The 22,862-nt window shown below is 36.3% G+C and overlaps 1 protein-coding gene across 1 annotated transcript in view; it reads left to right on the forward strand.

The window, feature by feature from the left end:
- LOC107745569 (DENN domain-containing protein 2A-like) overlaps positions 1-19,542 on the forward strand; it is a gene marked incomplete at its 3' end in the record, with an annotated part of 39,318 nt that extends 19,776 nt beyond the window's left edge. Inside the window, exons 6-22 of the mRNA XM_016559460.1 lie at positions 2,194-3,144; positions 4,117-4,244; positions 6,947-7,062; positions 8,112-8,309; positions 8,577-8,670; positions 9,229-9,279; positions 10,260-10,447; positions 12,194-12,303; positions 12,447-12,516; positions 12,818-12,895; positions 13,797-13,937; positions 14,056-14,204; positions 15,727-15,904; positions 17,450-17,491; positions 17,585-17,690; positions 19,075-19,350; positions 19,454-19,542. Of these exons, the coding sequence (XP_016414946.1) occupies positions 2,194-3,144; positions 4,117-4,244; positions 6,947-7,062; positions 8,112-8,309; positions 8,577-8,670; positions 9,229-9,279; positions 10,260-10,447; positions 12,194-12,303; positions 12,447-12,516; positions 12,818-12,895; positions 13,797-13,937; positions 14,056-14,204; positions 15,727-15,904; positions 17,450-17,491; positions 17,585-17,690; positions 19,075-19,350; positions 19,454-19,542 (2,965 nt within the window). The remainder of the gene's footprint in view (positions 1-2,193; positions 3,145-4,116; positions 4,245-6,946; positions 7,063-8,111; positions 8,310-8,576; positions 8,671-9,228; positions 9,280-10,259; positions 10,448-12,193; positions 12,304-12,446; positions 12,517-12,817; positions 12,896-13,796; positions 13,938-14,055; positions 14,205-15,726; positions 15,905-17,449; positions 17,492-17,584; positions 17,691-19,074; positions 19,351-19,453) is intronic.
- Positions 19,543-22,862: the final 3,320 nt, after the last annotated feature.

Below are 22,862 nucleotides of genomic sequence, written 5' to 3' on the forward strand. Positions count from 1 at the left end.
CATGCATGTATGTATAGTTTAATACAAAGGACCGAAAACCAATCACAAAAAGTAGGCTACTTTCTTCATCTAAAAACATGAGATACAGTGGGATGAGGAAAAACCGCCATAACGTCTTTAGACATGTTTTTAAAAAGTTGAACTTGCATTAATTTTACATGGCTTTCTAAACATGCCGCTCTCTTGTGCGAGACACGAGTGCAACGCTGATAGATGTTCCTCTAGAAAATGTGATAATTATGCGTTCTGTGTCAACGGCTTGGTTTCAGTTTTGACATAAACAACATCTTCTCCACACTGATGCTCTGGCTTTCCGCAATACATGAATGGCAGTCAGGTCTTCTGCAGTTTAGTACCAGCAGTTTTGGATGGTTTACATTAATTGCTAATCAAAATAAGAGGGCCCACCACACCAAAGTGTGAAACTACACAGCACAACAACGCTCTCGTTATTGCTCTTAGCCGCAGCAAACGGGTATGTACAACTAAGTGACTGAGTCTCCTTCAATTTCCTGCTAATTTGTTGTTTTACACAGTAATTTCTAGTGTTTCAACAACTGACAAGGTGTATGTCCTACTATAGGTGTTATTACCTAAGATAGGTCTAATATAGATGGTATTCCAGGAATTTCTATACTGTTTCCTTAGGATGACTTGTAGTGTTTCTATATGTAAGTTGCTTTGAATAAAAGTGTCTGCTAAATTAATAGTCTACTCTAGATGTTATTGTAAGTTCATAAGAACTTTTAGTCCATGCTTAAAAGAAGTTTCCCAGCAAACAGACTGTGCCACATGTCCGGTAACGTTAACACTGATAGACTTTATAAACATCCCCAGGTGGGATATTAAGGGTGATTTTGGGACAAGCCTAACTGTGAAAGTTATTTTTACTGAGAGCTAATTAAACTCCTTTGGCACTGCCAACCCATGGTGGTTTGGAATGCCACAGTGTGTTAGTACAAGCTTTAAAACCTGCAGAAAAATGGGCGAAATGAGTGAGCTCATTTTAATGAAGCCTTGTCGGTAAAGTGAGTATCTTCAGCCAGATCCTGAGCAAACATGGTCCAAGTAGAGAAAACTTTGCTATCATCAAATGCTATTTCCTCGGGCTTACAATGTCCCCATCCCCAACCCCGTTAGATCATCTTGATGAGGAGACTTTGGCTTCTATCCTGGGTGATGATGGATGATGTACTATCCAAGAGTTTGAGCAGGCCTATTCCTGAAAGAGACAATCACATATTTTGCCCTACACACTCCTTTATTTTCCTCTTTCTAGTCTCACCCCCGTCTCTCCCTTTTCCCTCTTTCTCTTGCTTCTTTTCTTTGGGGTTTTGGAGCTTGACCTACTTTATCCTCTTGGCTGCCTTGAGCTTCATGAAACGAGATACATTAGCCAGAAAGAAAGAAAAAAAAAATAACATGTCAAAAGAAAGTTGTTGAAAGTTTATTTGAATTTTCTGAGAGCCAACACTTTGTATTTGAAAAGAGCAATCACTGTTTGGAGGCATACTAGACAAGATATTCTCCTCTGAAATTCTGTGAAGTTTAGCATACACGCAAAGTTTGTAGATTCACATTTCCTCTGTTTGTTTGTTGGCGCAGTGTCATTGGATGGAATCCAAGGATGTGTTTATGAGCCAGTTAAAGAAAGAGAAAGATGCACGACTGTCCCTTGAACTTTGCCCTATTGGTGGAAGCTTGTTTGGTCAAACGTTTACAGAGGAGTTTTGTTTTCAGATGGACTTGAGGCAAAACCATAACCTTCAATTCGATGCACTGATGGTGATTCATTTGTGTAGTGAAAGGCTTGTGTTTTCTGTCCACAGAGGAAAGAAGACACACTGACTGCAAGTCCATCTGCATCTCATTTGAACTTTTTTTTTTATTTTAAAAACTCATGTTAATTAATTGTACCATTAAAAGTTTAGACAACACAATTAATACCAACGTGGAAACTTTGAACACTTTTGGTTCATGCTGAATACTGTCTAAATAAGTAGACTGGTTTGCATATAATTTGGTGGTTGCGAGAGATTTTGGTAATTGGTAATGTTCCGAAAATGTAATTTTGAATGAATGATGCTTTGAAACGTGACCTTTAAATGCACGGACTCTATAATTGCTATCTAATCACTTAATGACTGTCAGATACTCTTGATGTCTTTAGCATTTTTCCTGTGGTCTCTTCAGGCTCCACTGCTGCGGATTGAAACTTGACCAGGCCCAATCTGTGGTGCTTCAGCAGCCAGACCTGTGTGGGGTCGGGGACAGTCTCTCGTATCTGAGCAACATCAACCGAAGTCCAGGAGACACCATCATGCTCGCCCAAAAGAGTCCCTCCAATCCTCGCCCCATTGAAAATGGTCTGGGTGGTTGCAGCAAATCCCCCGAGACTCCCTTAGGACTTAAAAGCACTGCCAGCATTCGGGACAAGATATCCCGATGGGAAGGTAAAACAGAGACCACCGGGTCAAACACCCAAACAGTGGGACTGAAGGAGACTGAAGTAGGAAAGAAGAAGGTACAACCGGAAGTACAAAGGAAAGACAGTAAGCGACTTTCCAACTGGGAGAGACAGAACTGTGGCAAAGAGAACGGGAGTAAGTTCGGAGAACCTTCGCACACTTCTGAGGGACCTGTGAAGGAAAATGAATGGATTTTGGACAACGCCCCATTGGGGAAAACAACAGAAACTGGTCAGGACAAAAAGTTGGTGTTGACGCACATTAAAAAACTTGAGCAAGCGATGAAGGAGACTCCTTCCAAATCGTCCTTGTCTATGCCAGGCAATTATTTCTGCCCAGCTTCCAAAGAGGAGCAGGAAGAAGCAGAAAAGAGGCCCGCGGAGCCAATCTTTGGGACTCTGGATGTTGTGAGATCCAGTAGCCGAATTCGAAGTCGGGACTCTGAGAACGTCTACAGTGAACCTGGAGCTCCTTCCATTAACCCTTTGCCAAAACCCCAAAGAACCTTTCAACACCATATGCAGAAAAACAACCCTGCGGCCAACCACTGTTTCGTCAAGGGTAAACGAAATCTCCCCCCTTTACCTTCCATACCTCCCCCACCCCTTCCATCCTGTCCTCCACCACAAGGGATCTGTAGAAGACCATCCGGACGAGTTCGAGACACTAATAACAGGTAAGAAGGCTGATATTTGTTGCCAGTGTCACTTTAAGAATGAGCTGAAGGATTGGATTGCGTCTGGTGCATTTGTACCTCACTTGTGTATCTAACTAATATCAAAGTCCTTTTAGTATGCAAGCCAATCTACTTGGTGGCCATCTTAGTGTTGTCTCTGGGCGTCTACTTCCAATCTTGCACAACTTGTGCAACTCCTGTCTATTTGAAATGGAATGACTAAATACTCCAAAAGTGTTGGCCAAGTCACCAATACAGTCCGACTAAAAATGTATCATAAATTTTGCTTCTTTAGCTCCAAGTTAAATCAATCATGTGCATAAAGACCAGGCAATGTTTTTTTCAAGTAGCTTGTCTACTCCTTATACTATCTCAGCCTAATGTGAGGGCTAATTTTAAGACTGTTCAATGAATCATCAGTAGCGCCTTTCTTCAATCTACCTTTCATAGTTTTTGATGTATTGCTTTGGAAGCTTAATAGATCCATACAGTGAATTTGTCAAGATTTAAAACCCATAATTCCTCATCTCATATTGCTGTTTGTAGTGCGACAATTCCATACGTAGACATGCTAGCTGGAAAAACGGCACGTGGGCTGAAAAAACTCACAAATTTAGTAGCCTGCTGTCTGATTTTTATGTCACACTAATAAATCTTTTGAAACCAAGACTCCCCTAAAGGATTACCGTCCTCAGTCTTTATGGGGATGCTGTTTTAATGGTAGCACTTATCAGTCTAGTCCATCTATGAAAAAACGTTTTTAACTTTCGGTATTGTGACGCAATCTTAATCTTGAGGCCTGGGGGTTGAGGGGGTCTGTTTTTAATCCAAGATTATGCCAAAATCCAATCATTTAAGTCTTGTTGTTCCAGTGGACCTTCAGTTCTTCAATTTCCTGTGGACTTAATTGGTTCCTTCTTGATCTTTCTCATTCTCTTAATGAAGTTATATTTGTATTTGTTGAACCTGCAGGAAGTCCTACGAGTTTGAAGATCTTCTACAGTTGACAGCAGAAGGTTGTCGAGCAGATCTCTACGAGCTATCTAAGCTAGGCCTCACTCGCACTTTATCAGAGGAGAATGTCTATGAGGATATCCTAGGTAACACAACGCATTGCACCACAATGGTACCAGGTAACCTGACAGAGCAATTACCCAGAAGCCTAGGAGCTTGAAACTTTAATAAGGACCAAATTTGAGACAATGCCATTACAAACATTGGTGTTCCTTTGCTCAACCTCACCAGTGGTCCTCTATGTTTGGGTTACCCCACATTACTCTTCTCCACAGCGTAATGTGTGGTCTTATCCGTGCCTAGGAAAAATAGAGATTGATTGGACGCAGGGCCTTGACATCAACAACAAAAGATTTGGGAGGCCTTTTTCTTGACTTTCCAAAGCCAAAAGTTTTGTTGTCCTAACTATGTTTGGTTAGTTTAATAGCGTTTTATTAGCATCTTAATTAGCATAGCTCTTTCCCTGCCCTCTGCAATCCTATCAGACTTGTAACCTTTTTTTTGGTCATCATAACCCAAAAAGATGGAGAACCACAAATCTGGAAAGTATAGCTTTCTTATTGAACTTTGATCATCTGTGATTATATAAATCTCTAGTCTTACTAGCCAGACCAAGGTAAATTTGTCTGTGCAATCGCCCTTCTTTCTTGTAATGATTAATGTTGTGTCTAATTATATAATAGCACTTTCCAATAATGGAAGGTTTACTATTGATCTTGCATTTCTCTGGCCAGTAGCAGTTATTTTAATGACTTTGAACGTGGAGCATAGCATACGTTCTCTTATGTTCTAGAACTGGATGTCCCAACATCATAAACTGTCTTCCCACCAGACGCATCTGGTGGATGAATCGACATGACAGAGGCTTTCTGCATCTGTAAAAAAACACCCTTCTTCCGCTCAAACATTTTTCTCATCCCCGTCTCTTTCTCTCTGGCTCATTCGTTCTTCTCACAAACCAAGACCGATTTTGCTAGGAGTTTGTCTTCTTGTTAGCACCACTGTTGAGGTTTGCCACACGCAGCTAATGAGGTTGGCATGGATTCCCTGGCAAACTTTCAAACATCTGGAAAGGAATACAAAAGCAAGCAAACACATGACGTCAGTTCGAAATCTCTTCGCAGAAAAGCAGGACTAAATCAGGCAGTGTTGACAAGGGGAAATTAACAAAAATATGCCCATGTTAGCTAACACCACTGACTGTCAACAAACCTGATTTATGACTTGCCATTACGGATAAAAAATAAAATGTTTATTTTTTATTGAAATCTAAACTGTTTTGTTTGTTAGGAAACAGCAACTTTGTAAATTGACTTTTTAAGTTGGCTTGAGAAAGCCAAATTACTGAAATCCGCTTTCTTTCGTATTCCGAAATCTTTTCGAACTGATTGGATCTATCTATCTATCTATCTATCTATCTATCTATCTATCTAGCCAAGCCTAGCAACTAGCCTAGCTAGAAACATGCTATCAACATGCTAATCATGCTAACAACATGCTAGTAACATGTGAATCATGTTAAAAACATGCTAGCAGCATGCTAATCATGTTGTAAGCATGAAACATGATTAGCAAAACATGCTAATCTTGCTAAAACATGCTATCAACATGCTAATCATCTACATGCGAGCAACATGCTAATCATGTTAAAAACATGTTAACAAGACATTAATGATGCTACCAACATACTAGCAACATGTTAATCATGTTTAAAACATGCTATCAACATGCTAATCATCTACATGCGAGCAACATGCTAATCATGTTAAAAACATGTTAACAAGACATTAATCATGCTACCAACATACTAGCAACATGTTAATCATGTTTAAAACACGCTATCAACATGCTAACAGCATGCTAATCATGCTAGCATAATGCTAAAACAGATTAGCAATGTGCTCAACATGGTAATCATGCTAGAAACATGCTAACAACATGCTAGTAACATGTGAATCATGTTAACAACATGCTAGCAACATGCTAATCATGTTAAAAACATGTTAACAAGACATTAATGATGCTACCAACATACTAGCAACATGTTAATCATGTTTAAAACATGCTATCAACATGCTAATCATCTACATGCGAGCAACATGCTAATCATGTTAAAAACATGTTAACAAGACATTAATCATGCTACCAACATACTAGCAACATGTTAATCATGTTTAAAACACGCTATCAACATGCTAACAGCATGCTAATCATGCTAGCATAATGCTAAAACAGATTAGCAATGTGCTCAACATGGTAATCATGCTAGAAACATGCTCGCAACATGCTAATTGTGCTAAAAACGTTAACAACATGCTAATCATGTTAAAAACATGCTAATGACTTGTTAAATCATGTTAGCAATGTGCTAAATCATGCTAGCAACAAGCTATTAACATCTTTCTAATCTATCTATCTAAACTTACAAACTTCAAGCTTTTACAATCCTTTCAAACTTTCAGGCTACGCCTTCTCAAGCCAACCTGAAGTTAGTCTTGACAGTGGTTGCTAGGGTGTTCTGAGTAGTAGCTAGGGGGCTTCTTATTGTCCTAAGTTGGTTTTTAATCACTCAGTATGGTTTAAGACCCATTTTTAATGTAAATCAGAGATTTTTTTTTAACTTGTTTTAATGTCCGCCAGGTATAAATCATCTCTCCTTAACGAGAAAATGAATTGAGGCTTAATTGAAACAAAATACTAAAATGCTAATCAATATCTATTATTAGGGTTTTGAAGAATGGCTAAGCAAGCACCGCTAATAATCTTGTATGTATTTTCCCTCCCTAAGACCCTCCATCGAAGGAGAACCCATATGAAGACATAGAGTTGGAAAGTCGCTGTCTTGGGAGCAAGTATCCCGTTTCTTCTTCCCCTTCCTCTCCCATTCCTGACACCCCATCCAAGGTATTCATACTGCATTCATGATTAATTGTTTCCACTATAGAACAAGTTCTCCATACATACCAGCATTCAGTACTGACATTTAGAGCTTTTTTTTATCCCAAAAATTCAATATGTCACGCACCTGTACTTAAGGCCTGTTTACACCAAGGACGATAACTACAATGATAGGTATAAAGATTTAATAATCATTTAAATTCTATGTGAATAATGAAGTCTGAAGTCCACAACTATAACGATAACAACACAGAGGAATGATATCATTGGAATCAGTTTCAGAAAGATTTTTTTCTTAGATTTTGGATGATAAAAACATTGACAAGGCAATCAGAATCCATACTGCTTTAAAGAGCTTGTGCATTTAAAGCGGCAGATGACAAAGCTGTAATGCACACTTATAATAAACAACATTATCGTGCGTTGATGTGGATGCTAATATAGTTATCATTATAACTATATATCATTCTTGGTGTGAATAAGCCTTTATAAATGAAAATATCAAATAAAAAAAGGTAATTGCGACTTTTTTTCTCGCAATTGCGAGTTAGAATCGAGTTAGAAGTCAGAATTGCTTGATATAACCGATATAAAATACAAAATTCTGTTTTTTTTCTCAGATTTGCGAGTTTATATCTCACAATTCTGACTTTATAACTCACAATTTCAAGTTTATACAATGCAATTCTGAGAAAAAATGTAAGAACTGCGAGTTTATATCCCACAATACTGACTTTATATCAAGCAATTCTGAGAAAAAAGTCAAAATTGCGAGTTTGTATCATGCAATTCAGAGAAAAAAGTCAGAATTGCGAGATCTGAACTCACAATTGCGAGAAAAAAAGTCAGAATTGTGAGATAAAAAGTCGCAATTACCTTTTTTTAAAAATGTTTTATTCAGTGAAGGAAACAGGCTTCCATATTGAAAAGAGCAGCTAGTACATTCTGCAAAACATCTGCTTTTGTATCCCATAGAAGATAGAAAGTCTTGATGACAACATAGCCTGATAAATCAAATTAGCAATTGACTCTGAATTCCATTTTTTCATTGACAGCTCTCCTCCAAGCCTGGTTTCTTCAGGCAGAATGCAGAGCGACGTAGTTTCAAGCTATTGGAACTGCGAAAGACCGGCAGAGATGGTGGCATTGCGTCCCCGTCGCGGGTCAGCCCTCCATCAACACCCAGCAGCCCAGATGACACCCCGTGCCTGTCGGGGGATCCTTACAACCGACGGCGGAGGAAAATTCCAAAGGTACCGTCCAAAAAGGGGCCCAGTCAGTGTAATCCTTAACTTATCAGTGATTTATGGTTCTGGTCCGCCGCTGACTGAGATGCTGGCAACTTCGACATCCTTCCACTGCTAATAAAAATACAAGAAAAATGTGACAGGCGGATGAGACACCTAAGAATAATCTGAAAAATGGAGGAAAAAGTAATTTCCTTCAGAACTCCTTTGAGAAAGACTTAGAAGGCCTGTCTCTGATAAAGCAACAGCCATGACTGTTTTCTTTTTCAACAGATGGTGCAGAAAATCAACGGCATCTTTGAGGCCCGTAGGGGAAAGAAGAAGATGAAAAGGGTCTCGCAGTCAACCGAATCCAGTTCAGGAAGAGGTTTGTGAGGGCACCATTATATGTTAGCTAAATTTAGACCTACTTTTTCCTGTTTAAAGGAATAGTGCATCCAGTTTGCTCATGCTTGTCATTTTCTTTTTCATTTAATTGATTACATGCATATATATATATATATTATTTTTTAGTCTTTATTTATTCTTTTTTATTTTTATTTATTTATTTATATTTTATTCTTTATTATTTAAAAAAAATAATTTATGTTTTTATATCGAATTGTAAGAATTATAGTTTGTGTGCATTGCCTGACCCTTGAATAATAGTGTGATGACTGTATTTGTTGCACCTAGAGAGTTACAGCCTAATCCACATGCATTGCATTGTGGGACAGTCCGGGCCCCAGCCACATGTGTGTCCACTTAGCTTTATGGACACGTTTACAGTTTTGGGTCAGTTGTGTTTGACCCATTTTTCCAGAGATGATAGAATTATGTTACGTTATAGGATACACATGTGCATCCAAGCATGAAATGTGTCTCTGCGAATACCTGCATACTGATTTTCTAGTGACCTTTGACCTCTCTCTCTTCTCTGGTATAGTGACGGACGAAAACAGCGAGTCTGAAAGTGACACAGAGGAGAAACTAAAAGGTATGAGGTCCTACAGACCTATGTCTTCATGTCAATTAAGAATTTCAAGTTTACATTAAAGGAGTAGTTCAACCAAAAATGAAAATTTGCTGAAAATGCACTCGCAGCCAAGATGTAGATGAGTTTGTTTCTTCATCAGGTTTGGAGAAATGTAGCATTACATCACTTGCTCACCAATGGATGCTCTGCAGTGAATGGGTGCCGTCAGAATGAGAGTCCAAACAGCTGATAAAAACATCACAATAATCCACAAGTAATCCACACCACTTCAGTCCATCAGTTAACATATTGTGAAGTGAAAATCTGTGTTTGTAAGAAACAAATCCATCATTAAGGTGTTTTAAATTTAAATTGTTGCTTCTGGCCAAAATAGGAGTCCTCTATCCATAATAACGCTTCCTCCAGTGAAAAAGTCAATCTCCTGTTGTCTCTCACATCAAATCCTCCCACATATTTGTTTAGAGCTGTTTTGAACTCTTTTTGCTTGTAAACTGTGCTTGATCTGAGCATATTTCTCTCCTGATTCAAGATGAGATGACTTTTTCACTTAAGAAGTCAGTATTATTGATGGAGGACTTGAATTTTAGCTGAAAGTGATGGTTTGAAGTTAAAAACACCTTAATGATGGATTTGCTTCTTACAAACGTGCAGGTTTTCACTTCTCAAGACATTAACTGATGGACTGGATTGGTGTGGATCACTTGTGGATTATTATGATGTTTTTATCAGCTGTTTGGACTCTCATTCTGACGGCACCCATTCACTGCAGAGCATCCATTGGTGAGCAAGTGATGTAATGCTACATTTCTCCAAATCTGATGAAGAAACAAACTCATCTACATCTTGGATGACCTGAGGATGAGTACATTTTCAGCAAATTTAAAATTTTGGGTGAACTATTCCTTTAATGTACTTTTAATTCTGTGGGGGAAAACATCATTCTTTTTATGTTTATCCTTCCTCTTCCTCTTCTGTTTTAGCTCACAGTCAGAGATTAGTGTCGGTCCAGTCTATGTTGAGGCAAACCGGTCAATATCGCACTCTGGAGCGAGACTTGATGGAACTGCAGGAGCGGAAGTTGTTTGAGTACTTTCTGGTTGTGGCTCTTCATAAGACCAAAGCAGGCGTGCCGTATTTACCAGAAGTCACACAGCAGTTCCCTCTCAAGGTATAAACATTTTCCTTCCAAAAACATGTAGGGTACAACGGGGCTAAAGGCGCTGTTGATATTATTTTCATCTAAACCACTAGATGGCACAAAAACGTGGCGTAGCACTTTCCAAAACATCCGCTTTTCAAGATGCACGTGCAAATTTGTCTGATCCTTGACGCGATCGCGCGCAGCAGCGCAAAGTTGATTCTGTGCTTACTTGATCTATTATTTTATGTTTTTTTTTTTTTTAAATGTTGTAGATTTAAGTAGCAAATGAGAATCGCTAACATTAATGCATATATTTTGAGACAAAGGTCTTCTTAACGATTTTCTGTTTTGTTTTAGACAATTAAAGCAACAGTTTTTAAATAAGGAAAGAATATGTAAAAGTATGGTATTTGGGGTAAAAAGCGCCCCTGCTGTTGGGGCTAAAGGCTCACAGTAATTAACATGATAATTAATAGATGGCTGGCTTTTCCATTTGTTGACATGACATGGTTAGATTCAGACGGTAAATATCATATATTATGTTGGGTGTCCATATTAGAGATAATCACCATGTTTAGAATGAAACCATCATATTTAAAAACACAATATTAATCATATTATATAATAAAATATCATTTGTTGTTACTACTGTAAATCTATATTAAATTATTATTGGATCTCCTTCGATGCTTTCAGAATCTTTACTTTTTAAAACGATTTTGTTTCTGTATTTTAAAATATGTGACCCTGGACCACAAAACCAGTCATAGGGGTCGCTTTTGTGAAATGGATTTATACATCATCTGAAAGCTGAATAAATAAGCTTTCCATTGATGTATGGTTTGTTAGGATATGGCAATATTTGGCTGAGATACAACTATTTGAAAATCTGGAATCTGAGGGTGCAAAAAAATCGAAATATTGAGAAAATCAGCTTTAAAGTTGTCCAAATTAAGTTCTTAGCAATGCATATTACTAATCAAAAATGAAGTTTTGATATATTTACGGTAGGAAATTTACAAAATATCTTCATGGAACATGATCTTTACTTAATATCCTAATGATTTTTGGCATAAAAGAAAAATTGATAATTTTGACCCATACAATGTATTGTTGGCTATTGCTACAAATATCCCTGTGCTACATATGACTGCTTTTGTGCTCCAGGGTCACAAATGTATTTTTATATTAACATATTTTAATGACAGTATATTTATTGAACAAAAACGAATTCTTTTATTTTTCAAAATAAGAAGAAAATAGTACAAACTTTGCTAAAGTGATTGTTTTGAACAAGTATTAACTTAGACATTATTAAAAAACATTATTTTAGCTGAAGTATTTGTATTATTTGGGTCATATTCCAAGACGTAGGCTAGAATCTGTGAGTGCAAAGTACAATATCCACACTGGTGCGGTGACTGACTGCCACACATAGTCCTCAAAACATTAGATTCATCTGAGCTGGAGCTGCGCCGACTCACAACCCACGCAAGGAAGATAATTCCGCACACAGCTGCGATTCCAGGTTTTCAAACAGAGATGGCGACAAAGAGGCAAAATTTACGGACTGCAGCTTTAATGTTCAATACAAACGTATATATATTTTTTCTGCAATTATACATTTTAGGCGCAGTGAAAAGCACATTTTTTCTTAAGGTGTGCCTTTAGCCACGTCGTACCCTACTACAGAATTAATATGATCTATTTGGGCTTAAAAGATCAGCACGAGACGTTCAAGCATCTGTGTTCCTGATTTTTTTTCCTCATTAGTTTGAACGAAGCTTCAAGTTTATGCGAGAGGCTGAAGACCAGCTGAAAGTCATTCCGCAGTTCTGTTTCCCTGACGCTAAAGACTGGGCTCCTGTGGACAATTTCCCCAGGTATCCAGTACACATGGTTTACAGCCTTACAAAAGCAACCTCGATAATTATTAGAAGCACATTTGTTGTTATTTGCTGAAATATATGCCTTTTGTGCTGTTTGGGAATCATTTGCTCATTGGAATTGAATCTGTTCTTTATAGTGAAACATTCTCGTTCGTCTTAACCGGAGAAGATGGGAGCCGAAGATTTGGCTACTGTCGACGTTTACTGGTGAACTGCTCTTTATTTTTCATTTTTCAGAAAACATTCATTCTAAATAATGTAGAGTACAGTTACCACAGGCTAGACATTTATTACAGGTATTAATGGACTTCAAAATTAAATAACTTTTTACTCAATACTGCACAATATATGCTGCCTATTGTTTTTTAAAAATGCCACATTGTCATATGTGACCTCATTAGGTTGCATTTAAGTGACTTCTAGTTAGCAGTTAGAAATAAATGTTATTTTGTATTTTAAGTTCATTTTTTGGGAGTCTAATTAGTCGTTTGTGTGTCTGTGTTTATAGCCCAGCGGTAAAGGGAGGCGTCTGCCTGAAGTGTACTGCATTGTGAGCAGACTGGGCTGTTTTGATCTGTTCTCTAAGGTATTTCATTAGACCTTTAGCATTTAATCAAGTTCAGTGTGCCATCTGTTATCTTGTGCTTCTCTGTGTTGGTGCTTTCATCTATTTTATTTTATTTTAGTTTAGTTTTAGTGGTATTTGATAAGCCATAGGCATTACAGCCTGTAGGGCAGGGGTGGGGAACTTTGATCCTGGAGGGCCACTGTCCTGCAGAGTTTAGCTACAGCTCTGGGAAAAAAATACCTACCTGTATCCTGAAGACCTTGATTAGCTTGTTCAGGTGTATTTGATTAGGGATGGAGCTAAACTCTGTAGGGACACCACCCCTGCTGTAGGGCCTTTTACCCTAAAGACATGTTTATGTATTTTTTTTATTTTTATTTTTTTATTTAATTTTTTTATAAGCCATAGGCATTACAGCCTGTAGGGCATCTTACCCTAAAGACATGCTTATTATGTATTTTATTTGATTCAAATTTTATTTTATTTTATTTTGTTTTAGCCACAGACATCTTACCCTAAATACATTTTGTTTTGTTTATTCATTTGGTTTTTAGTTTGTTTTTGTTTTATTTTAATTTATTTGTTTTTTATTACAATGATAAAAAAACATTTGTATTATTATTATTATTTTTAATTTTATTATTATTGTATTTATTTATTTAGAATTATGTTGAATAATGTATGAGTGGTGTGCAAAAATGTAATTTAAAAATATTTTTAATACAATGACAAACTGACAATAATTTCTGTTATTCTCATTGGTATTATTATATTTATTTGTTTTGAACTTATAGGTAGGGGGCAAAAAAAATAATAAAATGGAAAAGTGATTTAAAAAACTGTAGCTTCACGACATCAAAATCGTGGTGACATTAAACCGATCATACATGACGTGTATGCTGATGTCTGTCTGATGCAGATCCTGGATGAGGTAGAGAAGCGACGAGCCATTTCCCCCGCGCTGGTCCAGCCGTTTATGAGAGGAATTATGGAGGCTCCGTTCCCAGCGCCAGGCAGAACCATCAGCATTAAGAACTTTCTGCCGGGTTCCGGAACAGAGGTCAGTATATAAAAGGCCTTGGAAGGGGCTTCTGGAATTCTACGGTGAACGTTTCAAATTGACAAACGAGTTTAAGGCTCAAAGCTAATTCCGTTTCTCTCTCTTTCTCTTTCCGAAGGTGATAGAATTATGTCGGCCTTCAGATTCCCGTCTGGAGCATGTGGATTTCGAGTGTTTGTTTTCCTCTCTGAGCTTGCGTCTGCTTCTGCGGGTGATTGCTTCTCTTCTGCTGGAGCGAAGGGTCATCTTCACCGCAGATAAACTCAGGTACGACCCATTTACACCTGCCCAAGACTGTCTGAGGCGTCTCATCCAGCAATATAGCCAAGTTTAGAAGCCTTGTTTAATACAGAGGTTGATTGACAGATGAGTAGGCGGTGCTTGTTCTGGATGTTCACTTGGTGTAATGTGTAAATGGTGTCTATCAGCATTCATAAGTTAAAAGTATACATGATAAACGCATGGATGGATCACTGACTGTAGTGTGTCAAACTGGGGTTTGTGTTTGTGCGTGAACCCAAAAGAGGACAAGGGAAGAATGAAAAGATGTGACACGGCAAGAAGGGAAAAAGTGCGGCTTGTGGAACTGTTTTTCACAGCTCAAGACAGATATGGAAAAAATGCTGTTGTGTTATATAGTCGCCTTGGGAACAAAAGTCAACCCCAACGTTATTTTCTACGGAAAAAGAGAGAGACTAGCGCTCGCATGACGTTCTGGGTCTGTAATGAGAGCCGGGGCCCTTCTTAGGGATCATCAAACCAGCATCCTCCCTAAATAGATGATTTGTGACAGTGTTGAGCAAGATGAGCTGGCCAAATAAATCTCGATGGACACAGGAAGAGATCACCGACACAAGAATTGTATTATGTGTCGTCTTGCAAATAAGAGAAGAAATCTGCGTCCTAATGAGTAAAGATTGAGTTTTTAGTGGATGAAACAGCTCTTCTACAAAACAAAAAAAGCTGTTAGAAAATAAGAAATTCAGTAAAAACAAGTGAAAATGTTTATTAATCACACTGCACTCAAAATATATATGTCATTTTATACTTAATATATTTTTATTACAATGATAAACTGATAATAATGATTGATTTCTCATTGTTACTATTATTGTTATTTATTTCGGCCAATATTGAATAATAACATTGGATAATTTTTTATTTTATATTTATTTGAATAATAATATATATATATTTTTTAAACAACGATAAACTGATAATAAAGGTTGTTGATTGTTCTTATTGTTCTTGTTGTTGTGATTATTTCCAATCTGCTAATGGAAAAATACAAAATACATTTATATTTATAATGGGTGACTTAATGAGTCATATTTCACACCAAAATCAAAAGAGAAAAATAAGAAATATTTTGCCAATATTTGCCAATATCCTCTCAATTTCCGATTAAATATTTTCTTATTATAATGATAACTTCATAGTAATAAAAACATTTCAATATAATTATTACTGTTATTATTATTTATTTAATTAAAATATTCTCTTTTTCCTTTTTTTGCAGTATGGTAATGAAAATTTGGAAAGAAAATGTGCTCAATGAAATGTCACAATGCAAAAATCATAATTGTCCTAAAATAGCTTTTTATACAAAATATCCTGTTATTTCTTGTATTATTTAATTTCTACAGCATTTACAAGGTATTGAAAGGATGAGCAATAGTAGTACTGATGTCTGCTTTAGCAAACAGCACTGATCGTTATTCTCCTTTGCTGCCATCTGCTGGTGTAAATATGTCGGCACAGTCATGTTGATATGTCTCTTTCTCTTTAGCACCCTCTCTAAATGTTGTCATGCCATGGTGGCTCTGCTGTACCCGTTCACCTGGCAGCACACGTACATCCCGGTTCTGCCGCCGTCCATGATGGACATCGTCTGTACGCCAACCCCCTTCATAGTCGGGCTGCTCTCCAGCTCTCTGGGCCGTCTCAAAGAGCTGCCGCTAGAGGAGGTGAGACACCACGAATGTATACAATAATACACCATTTCTGCAGTATGTCAGTATGTAAGAGTGATATTTAAAATTTTAGGATTCATTAACATATATATATACAGGGATTAAAGTTCCGTCGCTACGCCGGATTTCCGTCAGTTCATAAAGACAGTCACTTGCTTCATTCCTGAATGATTCAGCAGTTCGAACGAATCAATTGAATTAATGAATCAGTGATAAAATCAGTGACTTGCCGCCACCTGCTGGCGGGTTTAGTTTCATTAGCGTATAATTTCAGTTATTTAAATCATATTTCTGTATTCAAAATTGTATATTTAAAACATTAATCCCCACATAAATTTATGAACTTAATTGCACTCATGCTACCTCTGAGCCTCATTAAACATCTGAAAATGTACCTACAATCCACTTTTGTGTTCTTCTGTGTCACCTCTGTAGTACACATTAATTTATTAATACTAATTTCATATGATTGGTAACTTATTTGTCTTATTGTCTTACTGCATGAGTGCAATTAAATTCATAAATTGTATTGGTCAGTTCTTGTTTAGTTAGCATTTCATAATTTTTTTTAGTTTTTTTTTTAGTTTTTTTGTACAGTATAGTTTATTTTAGTTTTCTTTGTATATTAAGGGATAAATAGAGAATTGAGAATATATCCTCATTATCCCATTTCTATTTTGATGTAAGAAAACGCTGCAAATGCTTCAATGCGTGAGTGAACTGTCTGAATGAATGAATCAAACTGATAGAATATGTAGAAAAGAACTGATTTAATTAATTTTTTTATTTGTTATAATGAAATAAATTACAGTCATGTTTATTTTTTATTTATATATTTTATCGTGAGTTTCAAAGTCATAACAAGGTATTTTATTTTAGTTTAAATGTAAAAAAATATTTCAATTAACAACTTTATTTTTTTTATTATTATTATTTTGTTAGTTTTTGTCCTCATTTTAATTTACAATGATAACTTTGGTATGCAGTATGCAATAATAAGCGTTTCACTTACGTTGTACATTTAAAGAAAATAAATACCAGAAATACCTCTTTAGCATTCTTTAACAGTTTTGTTTGTTTTTAACAGATTGGAATTGTGTTGCATTGTGGGATAGAGTATTCAGTGCAGTTCTCTGGTTGTATACTGCACATTTTGGCAGATGCACAGGTTGCAAACAGTGGATATGGTAGGAACATAGCCAGAGGATATCTCCAAAGATATTTTCAGCTGTTTGACCTGTGACCTCTTGAATGTTACACCTCATTATGACTAATGTGGGAAGGAAACGAGGCCAATAAAGCCTAGGATGTGGTGTTAATATTCTATATATACATGTATGGATGGACAAAAGAACCGGATTGGGCTCTTCTCAGAGAAGATCAGAGGCCGGACACATTTCTAATATTTCTCTCTGAGCACTTCCCGTTCAGGTGGGCGGCCCTGACCTCTGACCTCTTCACAATAGCTGCGATAGGGAAAAAGGCTGAGATCGCCATGCAGGAGGAAATGACATCACTGTGTCCTCTGTTCTCTTTCAGGTCCTGGTGGTCGACCTTGGCAACAGTCGTTTCCTGCGACAGGTACGGTACTCGAGTAGTTTTGGTCTTTTATTTAGGCTGGTTTTGCATTTGGATGATGAAACAAAACAAATCTGTTTGTGTTTCCTGTTTCAGATGGATGATGAGGATTCGATTCTGCCTCATAAACTCCAGGCTGCTCTTGAACACGTTCTAGAACGGAGGAAGGAGCTGGCGTGTGACGTGGCAGATAGTCCTAGCGGTAAATTACGGTCCGATCTCTTATATTCAGGGGTTAGAAAGATAACAGCCCTGCATCTTGGAAAAAATATCTGCTGATTTGCAAAAAAGGCCTAATGTTAGCTCATTTGATGATGCTGAGTTCAATATGTCAACAAAATGAAACAAGAATTTTGAACCCGGCTTCATCCAATGTTGAGATTTTTGTTCTAGAAATTGATGCAAATTAGCACACATTTAATTAGATAACTCATCATTTGCATATTTCAACATAGAATTTCAGAAAACATTTAATACTAACATTTTTTTGTAATTCTTAATGTAATCAATCAACTGTGTAAGTGTGGTGATATCTATTAGTTTTTTTTTTTTTTTTACCACATTCACCTGGAGTGTCTCGCCTTAATGCGTAAAAACATATAACAAACCTATCTTCAAATATTATAATGCATTTGAATTTTGGTTACAGTTAATAAAAAGATATAATGCATTACAATGTGCATTATGGATACCTTTATAACATATAAAGGTTATAAGTAAAGTGTTACAGAAGATTTTTCAAATTATATACATGTACCAGGTTTAATGCACTTGACAACAGCATTATTTTAGTATCATTTAGATACTATTATAGTTTAAATCACTATTAATTGAATTAGTTTTTTTTTTTTCAAACTTTTCTACTTTTCAAAATAAATTTTTTTTATTTTCGGTTTTCTTTTTCATTTCAAATGTTAGTAATTTTGTTGTGGGTTTTTATCATTTTTTGTAGTTTTTGTTATTTAAATCACTATTAATTGAATGTTTTTTTTTTCAAACTTTCTTTTTCAAACTTTTCAAAATCAAATATTTTGATTTTCTGTGAACTTTTTCATTTAAAATTTTAGTAATTTTGTTGTGGGTTTTTATCATTTTTAGTAGTTTTTGTTTATTCTATATGTCTATATAGTTTATACTATACTATAACTATAATGTGTGTGTGTGTGTGTGTGTGTGTGTTATTTTAGTGCATCAAGTTATGTAAATTAACTTAGAAATATTGTCTTAGCATCTAGGTGAAATAAAAAGATGATTTTATTTCATTTATTTTATTTCAGGTAACGTTTATTTTATTTCCGTTAACTTACTTTTTATTTTATTTTTTGGTTTTTAGTTTTAGTTTCATTTATAGTTTAGATAACTATAATGGTCAAAACAACAAAAGCAGTCAAATGTAAAAAAAAAATTTCAGTATTTCTTTTAACACACTAGTCACTTTTTGGACAAATAATCATAGTTTTATTTATAGTTTAGATGACAACAAAAGAATTTGTTTTTTTTTAGTATTTCTTTTAACACACTAGTCACTTTTTGGACAAATAATCAAAGTCATCAACATCCTGACTTTTCTAAATTTTCCTCAATAGAGCCCAGTTCTCTGAGCAGTGTGGTGTCAGAGGTGTTTGTGCGGTTCTTCGTGGAGATCGTGGGTCATTACTCACTCTTTATGGGCGGCAGCGACCGTGATGAAGAATCCTCCGCCTCGTCTTCCTCCTCTCCGACTCCCTCGTCCTTCCAGCGCGAGGCGTTCCGTAAGGCCTTGTCCTCCAAGAGCCTGCGGAGATTCCTGGAGGTCTTCATGGAGACGCAGATGTTTGCGGGGTTCGTGCAGGAAAGAGAGTTTCGGAGGCAGGGCCTGAAAGGTTTGAATGGTTATGAATCTTGGGAAATACAATTTATCTGTGAGAATTTATTTTGTTTTGAAACTGTTTTGTCTCTACAGTATAGTGTTGTGTTTTTGAACAGGTTTGTTTGAGATGAGGGCTCAGGATTACCTCGATTCTCTGCCAGGCAGTGAGAACAGAGGCGTCAACAAGTTCCTCAAAGGTTTAGGTAATGTTTCACCTGCAGATCTAATTAAAGACCCAAATCAAAGAATTAGGGCATGTTTGGAATGACATGGTGTTTCTGTTGTATATGCATATCTTCTGTATATATAGAATATCCTGATCAATCTGTCTGGAAATTAACATTATTCTTAAAATATTATATTTTAAGTATAATTATATTAATAAAAATGTATATTAAGTATATTTTATTATTGGAAAATATGATATTTTGATTATATAATGGCGTATGGTAAATTAATAAATGTATATTTTATATAATTATTATATATCGTTTAATGCCAGTTATTTACTGCTTTGTATTTTGGGATACAGTATTCCACACACTGCTCTATGCAAAATACAAATAATATAAATATATATTAAAATAAACGTATAAATACGGAGGGCCAAATTAGTCAAAATTAAATCATTAAATAAATATCGAAATATAGAAATAAATCGTTAAATACATAATTAAATAATTAAAAACAAATAAATGCATGAATAAAAATTAAATATTCATTCATTCATTCATTCATTTCCTCCACATTTCATTTTCAGGGTTACGGGACATGTTGTAAGCAAGCAAACAAACAAACAAATATTTATGCATTTATGCATGTATTTAATTATTTATTTATGTTTGTTTGTTTATAAAGCACATTTAAAAACAACCCAAAGGTTGACCAAAGTGCTGTACAGAACATTAGAAACGATACATAAAATAGAGAATTACAATCAGCAAAGTAAAATACACACAGTAAAAATTAATTCGTTGTTAAACGCCATAGATAAAAAATAAGATTTAAGCTTAGATTTAAAAATAGAAAGAGATGATACCGTTCGAATTGACACTGGTAAGCTGTTCCGTAGTTTAGGGCCAAAAGCTCTGTCCCCTCCATGTTTTAGCTTAGTCCTGCACACAGAGAGTAATCCAAGATCCCCAGACCTAAGTGACCTAGTTGGGTTATGAGGGAGTACCATGACAGAAAGGTAACCTGGAGCTAAGCCATGTAAAGATTTATAAACAAAGACTAAAATTTTAAACTCTATTCTAAATTTAACCGGTAGCCAGCGCAGAGACATCAAAATGGGAGTAATGCGATCAAATTTTTTATTACCATCTACCATCTACTATCAACAGCCTAGCATTGTAAACGCCCAATATATGAACTATTAGCTCCATAGTAAAGTGAATTGCAATAGTCAAGACGTGTGGTGATGAATGCATGAATAACTGTTTCAAAATTCTTGAGGGAGAGAAAAGTTGTAACTTTTGCAAGGCGGCGTAAATGGAAAAAGCATGATTTGACGACAGAATTAATCTGTTTATCGAACCAAAGTCCTGAGTCAAATAAAACGCCAAGGTTTTTTTGTGCACGGAGTAACATGAGAACTTAAAAAGCCTAGATCCAGATCACCACCGTCATAAAAATCACTTGGTCCAAACAATACAACTTCAGTTTTTTTTTCTCATTTAAGGCCAAAATATTTTGTGAAAGCCATGATTTCAGATCCCGTAAGCATGCTAGCAAAACCTCAATAGAACATGAATCTTTACGTTTAAGTGGTAGGTACAACTGGGTGTCATTAGCATATAAATGAAACGATATTCCATGTTTGGAAAGCAAGGATCCCAGTGGCAGCATGTATAAAGAGAAAAGTATTGGAGCAAGGATTGATCCTTGTGGAACACCACAGGAGAGGTGTGCTACTGAAGAAGTATGTTTTCCAATACTTACAGAGAACTTCCTATTAGTTAAATATGACCGAAACCATTTTAAAACGGTACCCTGAATGCCTACATAATTTTCCAATCGAGAAATTAAAATTTTATGATCGACCATATCAAATGCTGAACTGAGATCTAAAAGGACCAAAGCAACAGCATTCCCATTATCAGTAGACAATATAATATCATTTGTAACTTTAAATAAAGCAGATTCAGTACTATGTAATTTTCTATAACCTGACTGAAAAGTTTCGTATAATGAATTTGAACTCAGAAAAGACTGTAGTTGAGTGAGTACAACCCTTTCCAAAATTTTTGAAAAACGGGAGATTGGAAATCGGTCTAAAATTACTTGGCACAGAAACATCAACATTTCATATGACACCTGCAGTCTGTCCTTACTAAATTTGTGTTCAGCTCTTCTACATACTCATCTGAGTGAACGAATAGAGTCACTGAACCAGGGTGCAGATTTTTCTTTAGAACGCTTACTAAAATGATTGAAATACTCGGTCGCCATGATTTTGCCAAGTAAGCCATGTTCCTGGATCAACATCTTTTGTTGATCCTGGATCAACATTACTGTCCAAAAACATAGACTAAACCCAATCCCTACCCCTAAATCTAACCCTACCCATAATTTATTCCTAAAATCAGTGTGAAATGATAGCTCATTTACAAGGGTGTAGAAGCACCTAACCCTGATCGTAAGCCTAAAACAGATATTTCCTGAAAAGTTATCCCTTAATTCTGATTGGTTGATTGGAATGTTGTTCCAGGATCAACGAGGATGTTGATCCAGGAACATGTTGAACTTGGTGAAATCACGGTCACCGAAATACTCATCAGCATTATATTCTAAAGTCCGAAACTCGTCCAATGACGATTCAACTGCTGTATATGCAGCCGCAAAATCCTCACAGGCTGTCGGAGAAAAATAACGAGACCATCGGGCCTAGGCAGGAACTTTACTAGATATGCGTGGAAGAGTAGTAGCGAATATCACAGATTTGTGATCAGAAAAGCCAGTGTCATTAATCTCCAAGTTCGTAATAGAGAAACCATGTGAGAAAACCAGATCCAAGGTATGACCTTGATTATGCGTCGGACCTCGCACCCATTGAGAGAAGCTAAAAGAGTCCATAAGATCGCAATAGTCCTTGGATAACGGTTTACCAGGGCAACAAACATGAATGTTAAAATCGCACAATAATAAAATAATTTCATACATTGTAGAATCATAAAATCATTTCATACCCCAGGTGCCCCCCCTACCAGATGTCTTGCCATAGGCTTGTTTTTAGTAAATTTCTAATGAAAACTAGCCATGTAGCATGCGTATGTTATACTTGCTCTCACTAGATTGTCTGACCCAAAACAGACCAGCAGGATGGGATACGGCGACCTGAGGACCAAAGGCGATGGAAAACACTACACTCCATGCTAGTTCCCCAAACCACACGGACCTTAAAGGACTTTATTGAAACCCATAACAGAAGCGGCCATGTACAGTTCTTTCTCTCGTTTTCTACATTTTTAAGATATAGAGTACAACTTCTTCTGAAACAGGAGGCTATGAATTAATTTATATTCT

The sequence above is a fragment of the Sinocyclocheilus rhinocerous genome, unplaced genomic scaffold (genome assembly GCF_001515625.1).
Source record: "Sinocyclocheilus rhinocerous isolate Xijiao unplaced genomic scaffold, SAMN03320098_v1.1 scaffold1099, whole genome shotgun sequence".
Classification (NCBI taxonomy): domain Eukaryota; kingdom Metazoa; phylum Chordata; class Actinopteri; order Cypriniformes; family Cyprinidae; genus Sinocyclocheilus; species Sinocyclocheilus rhinocerous.